Source organism: Aquarana catesbeiana, linkage group LG02, assembly GCF_042186555.1.
Source record: "Aquarana catesbeiana isolate 2022-GZ linkage group LG02, ASM4218655v1, whole genome shotgun sequence".
Taxonomy (NCBI): Eukaryota; Metazoa; Chordata; class Amphibia; order Anura; family Ranidae; genus Aquarana; species Aquarana catesbeiana.
The window spans coordinates 547,563,430-547,578,046 of NC_133325.1; the positions used below are offsets into that span (position 1 = coordinate 547,563,430).

The 14,617-nt window shown below is 43.4% G+C and overlaps 1 protein-coding gene and 1 long non-coding RNA gene across 3 annotated transcripts in view; one reads left to right on the forward strand and one right to left on the reverse strand.

The window, feature by feature from the left end:
- The window catches only part of LOC141128553 (uncharacterized), a 156,952-nt gene that overhangs the window by 123,273 nt on the left and 19,062 nt on the right, over window positions 1-14,617 (reverse strand). The gene's annotated exons all lie outside the window — the stretch shown is intronic.
- The window catches only part of SORT1 (sortilin 1), a 243,094-nt gene that overhangs the window by 97,931 nt on the left and 130,546 nt on the right, over window positions 1-14,617 (forward strand). Inside the window, exon 5 of the mRNA XM_073615905.1 lies at window positions 11,911-12,075. Within this exon, the coding sequence (XP_073472006.1) occupies window positions 11,911-12,075 (165 nt within the window). The remainder of the gene's footprint in view (window positions 1-11,910; window positions 12,076-14,617) is intronic.

Consider the following 14,617-nt stretch of genomic DNA (forward strand, 5'->3'; position numbering starts at 1 on the left):
GGCAAAGTAACGGTCATACCTTAAGTGTGTGGAGTTCGCTGAAGGTCCCACATATCAAACTCTGCTTGTGAGAGCAATATCGCCACCTTCTGTCTACCTGAGGAATAACCTGAGTGGGAAACGACTAGTCAAGTTCAAATGGAAAAAAACAAAGTAAGAAAAGGTCTCCCCCAGTAAATGGGCTATCGTTCACAAAGGCCAACAGGGCCCAGTGTATCCCAGTCCATGCTGTAATCCTGTTCCTTCACATTCCAGTAAGTATTGGTGAGATCAGACCTCATGAGTTCTCACCCTCACTCTTGACCTGAGTCAGGCTGCAATGCTTTAGAAGCGCTTGGGCACTTTGAGGCGGAGCTGGGACCCGGGGTATGTTTCTGCTATTTACCTTTCTTTTATGGGGGTTTAGTAGGAGTAGCGTGAGGCGAAACCTGAACACCCAGGACTGCCTGTGGGTTGCAAAATTCCCCATTCCAATCAGGTAACTCAACAAGTGGGATCTGTAAAACCTGGCAAAAGTTCTGCAGATCATGAGGTGTGCGCAGGTATAATTGTCTGCCCTGGCAAGGTCACATTTAGAGCAAAGGGGAATGTCTATCTGTAAGGTATACTTTGTCTGCGCAGTATCTCCAGCAGGGGGCGCAGCGCTCGTCTGTTCAGAGTAATAGGGGAAAGGTCCTGAAATATGGATATATCCGTGTCATTGAATGTGATGCGCTCATTGCGCTTTGCTTTAGCCATGATTTCCTCCTTTAGTTTAAAGTTGGGCAAACATATTATGTCCCGTGGGGGAGCCGTGTCAGCCGGCCTGGCTCTCAGAGCTCTGTGTGCCCTGTCAAATTCGATTGGTGTGTCCTGTTTGGCGCTCCAGTAGCTCATTAAACACATACTGCAGGGCAGATGGTATGTTGCCCCCGTTCAACTGACTCAGAGACACCTCTCACCCTTATATTTTGCCTTCTCCCCTAAGTCCTTCAGCTGGTGATTCATCTCAATGAGACGTGCAGAGTGAGAGTCAGTGATTTTATCTAGGAGTGTGATGGCCTTGTCTCTTCTAGAGCCTGCCTTCTCCACCCCCTCCATTTTCTCAGATAGTGATAGCACATCAGCCTTAAGGTCCGTGATGGCAGAAAAGAGGGTGCCCTTAATATCTGCTGCTATCTTCATCATAGCGGTGAGAGTGAGGGGGAGCTCGGATGAAGGGGTATCCCTTACCTCGTCCTCGTCAGCATACTGCGAGTCTTCACTGAACTCGTCTTCCCCACGAGGCTGCGCCATCTTGGATTTGGCCTTGAGGCGTCGGGGCTGAGTTTTTAAAGATGTCCATGATACTTCTCGAGCCGGAGAGGGGTGCGGAGCAACAAGAGTGGTTGCCGGAGTTGTGGCGGGTTAGTCTGCTCATTATTGCTGCAAGTAACGGTGCCGTTTAAGCTGAAAGGACCCGAGGGGTCAGTGGAGCGCCTCTAGTCTGCTGCCATCCGCTTTGCACGCCAAGCCACGCCCCACTTTATTGTATTTTTTTACTGCAGTGTTTTATTGTTGCGTTTTATCATGTTTGCTTTTCAGGTATGCAATTCTTTCATACCTTTTCATTGTTTGCTGTGTTTTATTTTATTTTCAGGTACGCCATTCAGCTGCAGCACGGATTTATCTTTTTCGTTCAGCCCACAGGCTGCATGAAAAAAAGAACATTATAATATATGCCCAACAATGACTGCTTTAAAAAAGGAGTGGGAGGGAAGGTGTCTCCCCCCCCTGCTGTTTTCCATGGTCTTCTTAGGCTCTCCTGTCCCACTGGGGAACCTGAGAATGCAGCCGGTGGTTCCGCCAGCTGAGCATAGATCTGATCAAAGACCAGAACGGCTCCAATCATCTCTCTGGCCTAAGAAACCGGAAGCTATGAGCATTTCATGACTTTGGTTTTGCCGGATGTAAACAGCGCCATTGGGAAAGCATTTTACCGATCTTGGTGTGGTCAGATGCCTTGAGGGTAGAGGAGTAATCTAGAGTCTAATAGACCCCCAATTTTTTAAAATTTTTTTTATTTAAAGGTGTAATTATCACTACCTACTGCCATCATAGGGGATATTTACATTCCCTGTGATAAATTGATAGAAATCCCCCCCCCCCCCCCCCCCCCATGTTCATGCGCATGGTTGAACGCAAGCGCCGGTCTCGTGTCATATGTAAACAGCAATTGCACCATGCATGTGAGGTATCGCCACGAACGTCAGATCGAGACCAGCAATTTTAGCAGTAGACCTCCTCTGTAAATCTAAAGTGGTAACCTTTAATGGCTATTAAAAATGTATGTAGTTTGTCGCTGCTGCACGGTTGTGCGTAATTTTAAAGCATGGAGTGTTTGGTATCTATGTACTCGGCATAAGATCATCTTTTTGTATTTTACCAAATATTTGGGCATTATAGTATGTTTTAGTGCATTAAAATTTAAATGACCCCATTCTGGAAAGTAGACACCCCAAGCTATTTGCTGAGAGGCATGTTGAGTCCATGGAATATTTTATATTTTGCCTCAAGTTTCGGGAAAATGACATTTTTTAAAAAATTTTTCACAAAGTTGTCACTAAATTATATATTGCTCAAACATGCCATGGGCATATGTGAAATTACACCTCAAAATACATTCTGCTACTTCTCCTGAGTATTGGGATACCACATGTGTGGGACTTTTTTGGGAGCCTAGCTGCGTACAGGACCCCGAAAACCAAGCACTGCCTTCAGGCTTTCTAAGGGCGAAAAATGGTGATTTCACTCCTCCCTACCTATCACAGGTGTGAAATGTCAAGATGGCACAAACCCCCCCCCCCCCCCCCCCCCCCAATGACCCCATTTTGGAAATTAGACAGCCCAAAGTATTTACTAAGAGGCATGGTGAGTTTTTTTGCAGCTCCTATTTGTTTTTAAAAATGAAGAAAGAAAAGGAAAATTTATTTTAATTTTATTTTTTTCAAATTTTTTTTTTTTTTTTTTTATAACTTTGTGACAAAAAGCAAGATCTACAAACCACTCAACATGCATCTCAGCAAATAGCTTGGGTTGTCTACTTTCCAAAATGGGGTCATTTGGGGGGATTTTGTGATATCTGGGCATTTCATGGCTCTGAATCTGTGATAGGTAGTGAATGAAATCAAGAATTTATGCCCTTAGAAAGCCTGAAGGTGGTGATTGTCCTGTACGTGGCTAGACTGCCAAAAAGTCCCACACATGTAGTATCCCTGTACTCAGGAGAAGCAGCAGAATGTATTTTGGGGTGTAATTTCACATATGCCCATGGCATGTTTGAGCAATATTTCATTTCAGTGACAACTTTTGTGTAAATTTTTTTTGGTAATTTTTCAATCACTTATGACAAAAAAAAAATCAAAATGTTCAACAAGCCTCTCAGCAAATTCCTTGGGGTGTCTACTTTGCAAAATGGGGTCATTTGGGGGGGGAGTATTTGTACTGCCCTGCCGTTTTAGCACCTCAAATGAGATAGGCAGTCATAAACTAAAAGCTGCGTAAATTCCAGAAAATGTACCCTAGTTTGCAGATGCTATAACTTTTGCGTAAACCAATAAATATACGATTTTTATTTATTTATTTTTTTACCCAAGACATGTGGCTGAATGCTTTTTGGCCTAAAATATATGACTAAAATTGAGTTTTGTATACCAAAAAGTAGAAAATATCATAATGTGTTTTTTTTTTTTTTTTTTTTTCAAAATTTTCGGTCTTTTTTTCTTTTATATCACAAGAGATAAAAACATCAGAGGTGACCAAAAAGCTCTATTTGTGGGGAAAAAAGGACAAAAATTTTGTTTGGGCGCAGCATTGCATGACTGCGCAATTGTCAGTTAAAGCGACGCAGTGCCAAATTGTAAAAAGTACTCTGGGCAGGAAGGGGGTAAAATCTTCTGGGGCTGAAGTGGTTAAAAAGCCACAAATGTGGGAAATGAACATTTAATTGCGGTTTTAACCTGTGTGCCCCACCTTGTGTGTCTGTACCAAGGCCAATCATTCCAGGGTATGTAAACTTTTTTTGATCAGGGTCATTTGGGTAGTTTCTGTTGCCATTTATGATTTAAAGAGTAAACCCAGTTACATATAGTTACATAGTAGGTGAGGTTGAAAAAACACACAAGTCCATCAAGTCCAACCTATGTGTGTGATTATGTGTCAGTATTTCATTACATATCCCTGTATGTTGCGGTCATTCAGGTGATTATCTAATAGTTTCTTGAAGCTATCAATGCTCCCCGCTGAGATCACCGCCTGTGGAAGGGAATTCCACATCCTTGCCGCTCTTACAGTAAAGAACCCTCTACGTAGCTTAAGGTTAAACCTCTTTTCTTCTAATTGTAATGAGTGGCCACGAGTCTTATTAAACTCTCTTCTGCGAAAAAGTTTTATCCCTATTGTGGGGTCACCAGTACAGTATTTGTAAATTGAAATCATATCCCCTCTCAAGCGTCTCTTCTCCAGAGAGAATAAGTTCAGTGCTCGCAACCTTTCCTCATAACTAAGATCCTCCAGACCCTTTATTAGCTTTGTTGCCCTTCTTTGTACTCGCTCCATTTCCAGTACGTCCCTCCTGAGGGCTGGTGCCCAGAACTGGACAGCATACTCCAGGTGCGGCCGGACCAGAGTCTTGTAGAGCGGGAGAATTATCGTTTTATCTCTGCATTTGATCCCCCTTTTAAAGCATGCCAATATTCTGTTTGCTTTATTAGCAGCAGCTTGGCATTGCCTGCCATTGCTGAGCCTATCATCTACTAGGACCCCCAGGTCCTTTTCCATCCTAGATTCCCCCAGAGGTTCTCCCCCCAGTGTATAGATTGCATTCATATTTTTGCCACCCAAATGCATTATTTTACATTTTTCTACATTGAACCTCATTTGCCATGTAGTTGCCCACCCCATTAATTTTGTTCAGGTCTTTTTGCAAGGTTTCCACATCCTGCGGAGAAGTTATTGCCCCGCTTAGCTTAGTATCGTCTGCAAATACAGAGATTGAACTGTTTATCCCATCCTTCAGGTCGTTTATAAACAAATTAAATAGGATTGGTCCCAGCACAGAAACCTGGGGAACCCCACTACCCACCCCTGACCATTCTGAGTACTACCATTTATCACCACCCTCTAAACACGCCCTTGTAGCCAGTTTTCAATCCATGTACTCACCCTATGGTCCATGCCAACGGACCTTATTTTGTACAGTAAACATTTATGGGGAACTGTGTCAAATGCTTTTGCAAAATCCAGATACACCACGTCTACGGGCCTTCCTTTATCTAGATGGCAACTCACCTCCTCATAGAAGGTTAATAGATTGGTTTGGCAAGAGCGATTCTTCATGAATCCATGCTGATTACTGCTAATGATATCATTCTTATTACTAAAATCTTGTATATAGTCCCTTATCATCCCCTCCAAGAGTTTACATACTATTGATGTTAGGCTAACTGGTCTGTAATTCCCAGGGATGTTTTTTGGGCCCTTGATTGATAGTGTTTGGCTGAAGCCATTTATTAACCATGAGTGTGAGAGGTTTTTGTGTTATCAGTCATATTCTCTGAAAAATGGCCAAAAATCATAAATTCTGCCAGGGTATGCAAACTTATGAGCACAACCGTGTGTGTGGAAACCTTTCAAGAAGATCTGAACAAATTAATGGGGTGGGCAACTACATGGCAAATGAGGTTTAATGTAAAATAATGTATTTGGGTGGCAAAAATATGAAGTCAATCTATACATAGTTACATAGTAGGTGAGGTTGTAAAAAGACACGTTTAACCACTTGACCACTGGGCACTTAAACCCCCTTCCTAACCAGACCAATTTTCAGCTTTCGGTGCTCTCACACTTTGAATGAGAATTACTCAGTCATACAACACTTTACCCATATGACATTTTTGTCCTTTTTTCACACAAATAGAGCCTTCTTTTGGTGGTATTTAATCACCGCTGGGTTTTTTATTTTTTGCGCTATAAAAGTAAAAAGACTGAAAATTTGGTAAAAAAATGAATTTTTCTTTGTTTCTGTTTATAAAATTTAGCAAATTAGTAATTTTTCTTCGTAAATTTTGGCCAAAATTTATACTGCTACATATCTTTGGTAAAAATAAGTATAACTTGGTGTATATTATTTGGTCTTTGTGAATGTTAGAGAGTCCAAAAGCTATGGTGCCAATATCTGAAAATTGATCACACCTGAAGTACCGACGGCCTATCTCATTTCTTGAGACCCTAACATGCAGAAAAGTACAAATACCTCCCAAATGACCCCTACTTGGAAAGAAGACATTCCAAGGTATTTAGAAAGATGCATGATGAGTTTTTTTGAAATTGTCATCTTTTCCCACAATTCTTTGCAAAATCAAGATTTTTTTTTTTTCTTTTTTTTTTTTTCACAAAATTGTCATATTAGAAGGTTATTTCTCACACACCGCATATGCATACCACAAATTAAACCCCAAAACACATTCTGCTATTACTCCCGAGTACGGCGATACCACATGTGTGAGACTTTTACACAGCGTGGCCACATACAGAGGCCCAACATGCAGGGAGCACCTCCAGGCGTTCTGGAGCACCCAGGCCAATTCTTATATTTCTCTCCTATATGTAAAAATAATAATTTATTTGCTAGAAAATTACATAGAACCCCAAAACATTATATATATATATATATATATATATATATATATATATATATATATATATATATATATATATTTTTTAAGCAAAGACCCTAGAGAATACAATGGCGGTTGTTGCAACTTTTTATCTCGCACGGTATTTGCGCAGCAATTTTTAGAACGCGTTTTTTTGGGAAAAAAAAACAGTTTTGTGCTTTAAAAAAAAACAAAACAGTAAAGTTAGCCCAATGTTTTTGCATAATGTGAAAGATGAAGTTACGCCGAGTAAATAGATACTTAACATGTCACCCTTCAAAATTGCACACTCTCGTGGAATGGTGCCAAACGTCACTACTTAAAAGTCTCCATAGGTGACGCTTTAAAATTTTTTACTGGTTACATGTTTTGAGTTACAGAGGAGGTCTAGGGCCAAAATTATTGCTCTCGCTCCAACGTTCGCAGTGATACCTCACATGTGTGGTTTGAACACCGTTTTCATATGTGGGCGGGACTTACGTATGTGTTCGCTTCTGCATGCGAGCACACGGACATGGGCGCTTTAAAAAATTTTTTTTTTTTTTATTGTTTATTTTACTTTATTTATTTTAGTTTGACACTTTTTCCCCCCCAAAAAAATTTTTGATCACTTTTATTTCTATTACAAGGAATGTAAACATCCCATGTAATAGGAATATGGCATGACAGGTCCTCTTTACAGTGAGATATGGGGTCAATAAGACCTCACATCTCACCTCTAGGCTGTGCCTGAAATAAAAAAAAAAAAAAAAGATCTTGGCTTCGATCGTAGCGGTGAGTCGGTAGAAGCACCGGAGGGTGGCGGGAAGGGGGGGGGCGTCCCCTCTCGCCTCCCATAAGAACGATCAAGCAGTGGAACAGCCGCTATGATCATTCTTATGGTGTAGGAAATCGCCGGCTAAAAAAGCTGATATCTGAATGATGCCTGTAGCTGCAGGCATCATTCAGATATCCCCGCTCAAAGTCAAGGACGTCATATGACTGTGGGCGGGAACTGGTTAAAAATTGCGGGGTATTGCGGAGTAGTGCAGGGTATGTTGCGGGGTATGTTGCGGGGTGTATTGCGGGGTGTATTGCGGGGTATAGTGCGGGGTATAGCGCGGGGTATATTGCAGAGTAGTGCCGGGTATATTGCAGAGTAGTGCCGGGTATATTGCAGAGTAGTGCCGGGTATTATGCAGGGATGGCTGTGACTACAATTGTCACTGAGCACCGCTGTGGGCACTACACATGCAGCCCACAGCGGTGCTGCCATCCGATCCCTCCCCCTCTCCCCTCACACTGTACCGATCGGTACAGAGAGGGGAGGGAGGAACCGGCGTCATGACATGACGCCGGTCTGTTGACATGTGATCGCTCCGTCATTTGACGGAGCGATCACATGGTAGACGGTCGCGATCTGCGGCCGTTTACCGTGATCCGTGATGCGCCGGGTCCTCTGGACCCGGCGGTCACGGAAGTTCTCGGGTGCGCGCCCCAGGGGGCGCGCGAGAGCAGTATTCTGGGAGGACGTCCATGGACGTCCACCCAGAACTAGCCGACCGCGCTGTAGCCGTCTTTCGGCTATGGCCCGGTCGGCAAGTGGTTAAAGTCCAACCTATGTACCTATAAGCTGATAAATATGGTATATACACTAGGGCAGGCATGTCCAAAGTTCGGCCCGCGGGCCAATCGTGGCCCACATTCCAGTTTCGGATGGCCCGCCTGCTAATTTTGACATGTATATCTTTTGTGGCCCCCAACGAATCCCCGAGCGTCGGGGGCTACAAAAGAATGTGTGTGTATCTCTCCATCTCTCTCACACACTTTTTTTCTTTTTTCTCTCTCTCTCTCTAGCTAGCCTCTTATCAATTGGGGGCCCTTGCATTTGGGGGAACGGTGCTCTTTGTGAGCTGTATGCCTGGGGACTCTTGAGGTGGTATTACTGTGGATTTGGGTCCTGGTCCCCCAGGGCACACAGACTCTGGGGACCCTGGATTTGCCATATTGGAATAGTGGCTGATTCATAATGCTGGGACAGATACTGTTAGGAGATGCTGATGTAAATTCCAACACCTGTCTGTCTATTGTCTGCTAAAATGTGTATTGTAAATAAGTCTACTATGGGATCTAAGAGTCATTAGATCCCCATTGTTATATGTGTTAATTAACTCTGCTGTTGTGTGAAGAAGAGTCTATGTTGATTTTGATAATGTTGATTGGATTTTCTGAACTACAAGACGGCTAGTCTGGCCTAACGGTCATGTCTGAGTCATCTAGGCTGTCTAAAGGGATTAGTTAATTAGCTCATGTTAATTAGGTTACAGCTGTATTGTTAGAGTAATATGAGCAGGAGGTCTACACCTCCACTTTGAGTGTATAAAAGCCTGTATTTTGTCAATAAAGAGAGAGTCCTGGTTGAACTTACATACAGCCTGCCTGGTGTTTGTTCTGAGCTATCACAACTGGACTAGAACGGCACAGAGCAGTAGTTCTAGTCCCGGAGCATCGGATGACCGAACAATCAGATGTTATGATCTGCAGTCTGATTCTATAGCAGCAGAGGAGTGTCGGGAGAGTGGAACTGAGCGAGCAAGGGGCTCGTTAATAAATATATATATATTGCTGGCTGCCTTGTAGGGGACAGGGGGGGGGAGTGACAAGTGCCAAACATACAGGAACATTTCCTGTGTACATGGCGGCCTCTGTAAAAGGAAGTCCCGTCTCCTGTGTTGCCATTGGATGACTGTTCTGTCCATCATAGGAGGCAGGACTTTCTATTAAAGAGGCTGCAGAAAAAACAGGAGTTTCTCCTCTGTCTGTTGGCGCTCGTCCCGCCCCCTCCCTGTCTCCTCCAAGACTGCATTCATGACAATGGGGGTGTTGTGTTCATGGCGATGGTGGGGGGCTGCGTTCATGGCACTTGTGAGGCTGCATTGATGGGCACCGACCCTTATTTTGCTTCACAGTTCTTTCTTTAAAATTTAAGATTTTTTTTTTTTTCCTGAAAACTCCTTTTTAAAGTGAAGGTGCGTGTTATAAGCCGATAAATACGGTATATACAAATAACACGCCTGAGCTCATGTCTTCACCACACATAGCCAGAAAGGCAAGAGAGTTCTTGTTGGACAGTGTATTAGTGATTGGGCAAACACACTTAGGCCGAATTTTAATGGTTTGAAGCAGTGGCCATCAACTCTGTCCTCAGGGCCCACTAACAGGCCAGGTTTGCAAGATAACTGAAATACATTACAGGTGATATAATTTGCTGCTCAGTGATTGCAGTATTCTAGTCTGCATCTCCCAAGGTAGTACATAAAACCTGGCCCGTTAGTGGGCCCCGAGGACAAGGTTTATGACCACTGGTTTTAAAGACTGTCAGGGAAAATGGTTGGCCCTCATGCATGTTCACTTCATCAAATTTGGCCCTCTTTGAAAGAAGTTTGGACACCCCTGCACTAGGGGGAGGACCTCTGGGGGAATCTAGGATGGAAAAGGACCTGGGGGTCCTAGTAGATAACAGCAGCTTGGCATTGCATGCCATTGCTGAGCCTAACAACAAAGCAAACCGAATATTGGCATGCATTAAAGGGATTAACTCCAGGGATAAAGCGATTATTCTCCCACTCTACAAGACTCTGGTCCGGCCGCACCTGGAGTATGCCGTCCACTTCTGGGCACCTGTCCTCAGGAAGGATGTGCTGGAAATGAAGCGAGTACAAAGAAGGGCAATAAAGCTAATAAAGGGTTTAGAGGATGTTAGTTATGAAAGGTTGCGAGGACTGAACTTATTTTCTCTGGAGGAGAGACGCTTGAGAGGGGATACGATTTCAATTTTACAAATACCGTACTGGTGACCCCACAATAGGGATAAACCTTATTCACGAAAGGGAGTTTAATAAGACAAATGGCCACTCCTTAAAATTAGAAGAAAAGAGGTTTAACCTTAAACTACGTAGAGGGTTCTTTACTGTAAGAGCGGCAAGGATGTGCAATTCCCCTCCACAGGAGGTGGTTTCAGTGGGAGGCATCGATTAGTTTAAAAAAACTATTAGATAAGCACCTGAATGACCACAACATACAGGGATATATATGGTAATACTGACATATAATCACACACATAGGTTGGACTTGTGTCTTTTTTTTTTTTTTTTTTTTTTTTCAACCTTACCTACTATGTAACTATGATCTGAAAAAAAGAATTGTTGCTCTGCATAAAGATGGCCTAGGCTATAAGAAGATTGCCAAGACCCTGAAGCTGAGCTGCAGCACGGTGGCCAAGACCATACAGCAGTTTAACAGGACAGGTTCCCCTCAGAACAGGCCTTGCCATGATCGACCAAAGAAGTTGAGTGCACGTACTCAGCGTCATATCCAGAGGTTGTCTTTGGTAAATAGACGTATGAGTGCTGCCAGCATTGCTGCAGAGGTTGAAGGGGTGGGGGTCAGCCGGTCAGTGCTTAGCCCATACGCCGCAGACTGCATCAAATTGGTCTGCATGGCTGTCATCCCAGAAGGAAGCCTCTTCTAAAGATGATGCACAAAAAAGCCTGCAAACAGTTTGCTTGTTTCAAGCTGACTAAAGACATGGATTACTGGAACCATGTCCTGTGGTCTGATGAGACCAAGATAAACGTATTTGGTTCCGATGGTGTCAAGCTCGTGTGGGGGTACAAAGACGAGTGTCATGCCTACAGCTAAGCATGGTGGTGGGACTGTCATGGTCTGGGGGCTGCATGAGTGCTGCTGGCACTGGGGGGGCTACAGTTCATTGAGGGAACCATGAATGCCAACATGTACTGTGACATATTGAAGCAGAGCATGATCCCCCTCCCTTAAGAGACTGGGCTGTTTTCCAACATAACCCCAAACACACCTCCAAAACTATCACTGCCTTGCTAAAGAAGCTGAGGGTAAAGGTGATGGACTGGCCAAGCATGTCTCCACACAAAAAATATTGTCCATTTTAAATTTTGAACGTTTCACTTAGGAGTGTACTCACTTTTGTTGCCAGCGGTTTAGACATTAATGGCTGTGTGAGTTATTTTGAGGGGACAGCAAATTTACACTGTTATACAAGCTGTACACTCACTACTTTACATTGTAGCAAAGTGTAATTTCTTCAGTGTTGTCACATGAAAAGATATAATAAAATATTGTGAGGGGTGTACTCACTTTTGTGTGTGTGTGTCTGATTATATATATCTCTATATCTCTATAATTATAATTTTATTTATTTTTATTTTTCTCTCTCCAGGTTGTTCTGGTTGCTGAAGTGTCTGGAGGGAGCAGTGGTGGCCGTATATTTCGATCTTCAGACTTTGCAAAAACATTTGTTCAGACAGATTTGCCATTTCACCCTTCCAGGCCTGTATCTTACAATCCTGAAGATCCTACAAATCTGCTGCTCATTAGTATGCAAGTGAGTAGGACAAAGCTTGTATTGATTCTTATAACATGTTATATTTAATGGAGCAAGGAAGTTGAAGATGTAGAGCTAGATAATCTGTGTGGCTGTTAACACAACAAATATGTTCATCATACGGTGCAGGGCATGGGCTGGATAGTCATAGACCCTGGGTTCCTTCTACCTTGGCAAAACCTTTTTAGATATGCCCCCTTCACCCCCTCCCCATTTGGGCATGCACCAAATTACCCTACCTCACTCCATAAGGTTTTTTTTTTTTTTTTTTGAAAAAAAAAAAAAAAAGTTATACTTTCAAACACTTTAACTTCTTTACTGCCTTCTACTACAATAGGCATAGTGCATCTGGATTGGTGTAGCCTCTGTAAAACCTTGGGAACCATACTTGGACCCTGTGCTGTGCAGACAGCCTGTAATGTTGATTTGGGCACTGGATCCTGTAAGGACACTCACCCCAGTGTTAGCCAAAGGGTGCAATACAGGTCCAGAGCCATGTTCTATTCCTATGTTTCCCACACCCTGGAGACCCCCCCCCCCCCGGGTATGCCCACCATAACTGGCAAAGCCTAGAAAAGTAAGACTGGTTTGCCCTATAGCCAATATGAGACTTAACAAATACTATACTAGTAGTAGAAATATTAACAATTAAACTATCAGGAAACTGGGAATTTGTATTTGGCTATACTTGCTTGAGTGTTTAAACCGGGGATCTTCAAACTACAGCCCTCCAGCTGTTGTGGAACTACGCATCAAAACTTGGTAAAAATTCACCTTTCAGAAGTTAAATTTGAAGTTCCAGGATCACCAGTGTGTTACATAAACTACCATCCAGAGCACTTTATAAAGTACTGGGACAATTCCCCCTACCCCTTTTTACCTTGAGGACTTAATACAGCAATCTTGGTTGCTGTGTGTTTTTCTCTGGACGTACTTTATGTATGACTATGCAGAGCCGCGAACAGACACCTTGCTGGTATCTGAGCGAGATGGTGAACGGTTATTCCCTATAGTCTGTTTAAAAGATGCTCAGAAGACCTTCCTACGGAGACATGACCTCGCTACATACTCCCCTGCTGTTTTGGGGAGTGGCTCACGGTTAACCTCGGAGAAAGCCAAGGCCTGTGTTTTTTTTTTTTTTTTTTTTTATTCTGGGCCTTCTATTTCTACAGTATCATCCTCCGCAGCTTGTATAGTTTTGCTGCCTGTGACCTGCATTGTTTACCAGGCCTTTTATATCCAGTTCAGGCTCTTAACTGAGTGTCCGAGGCATCTATCATCTCTGATTCAGAACATATACAGTCTACTCCTGTAGAGACTGGATTTGATCATGTTCCTGATAATTCTGAAATCTTGTTCCGAACCTGATTGATGCAGTACATTCTTCAATGCCTCTCGGAAAAAAAATTAACCTGCTCAAGATGATACCTTTTTTACCTAACGGGGCGCACACACAGGACAGCTCAGTAACCCCCCCCCCCCCCATATCACGCTCCCTCCTCCCGCTACTGTCCAATCTTCTGTGAGAAGAGAGAGGGGTACTCACTATACCCAATACCACTTATAGTGCTGTTCAGGGTACTCTGGTAGATCCTGTATCTCACCGAAATAGAAGGGCGCAGGCTACCTTCTACTGTATCCAGAAAGTAGGAGGCGATGAGAGATCCTGCACATCACTAACTCAACAGGTAAAATGACATATGAATGACTTTAGCCTTGAGCTCCTCCTGAGCCCTGTCTGTAATGCATTTTTCCCTGCCCATCTGGGCTTAATCGGAGAGAGAGGGGAGAAGAGCTGCTGCTGATGGGCGTAGCACTGGAACAAGATCGGGCTCAGGTAAGGTTTAAGATGGGTGCTGGGAGAAGCATCTTTTTGAAAGGTTTTTTTACTAACACGGATAATGCATTAAAGCGCAACTCTAGAACTTAACGGAATGGTCAGTCCCAGCATAGATCATACCTTCTCACTGGTTCATTTACATATGAAGGAAACCCCTTCATAATCACCTCCCCATAGCCCTTCCTCTGTAGTCTTGAACTAAGCTATTATTCTTTGGCATGCTGCCAGACTGGAATGACACCGGAGGAGGTATGCCACATATACACCGGCTTTGCAGACAGATCTACATTCGGATCACTCTTCAGAGCATTTGACAGGCGGGTAAGAACGAGTTGTATCACCTCCTTATCACCTATTTTAACCCCCTAAAATGCTGCAATACTGCACTGCAAACATGCACATTGTGCATAATTGCAGTGTGGCTCCATTCACTAGAATTTGTTGTCTGACAGGCAAGTAGTGCCCACCAAGCACAACAGGAGGTATAATTCTCACCACAGCCATGACAGAGTATCGAGGTCGTGGCATGTGTTCACCGCCAACCACTGCCCCTTCAGCTAAAAGGGGGAGCAGTTGGGGGCGGTAAAACCTTGTGGTTGTGCTGCATTTTTACTCCATTCATTTAAAAAAGCCCTAAGAATGCAATGTTTCTAGTATGGTAGGGATCCCTTGCATCTAAGGCCCTATTCGCACTTTGTGTAA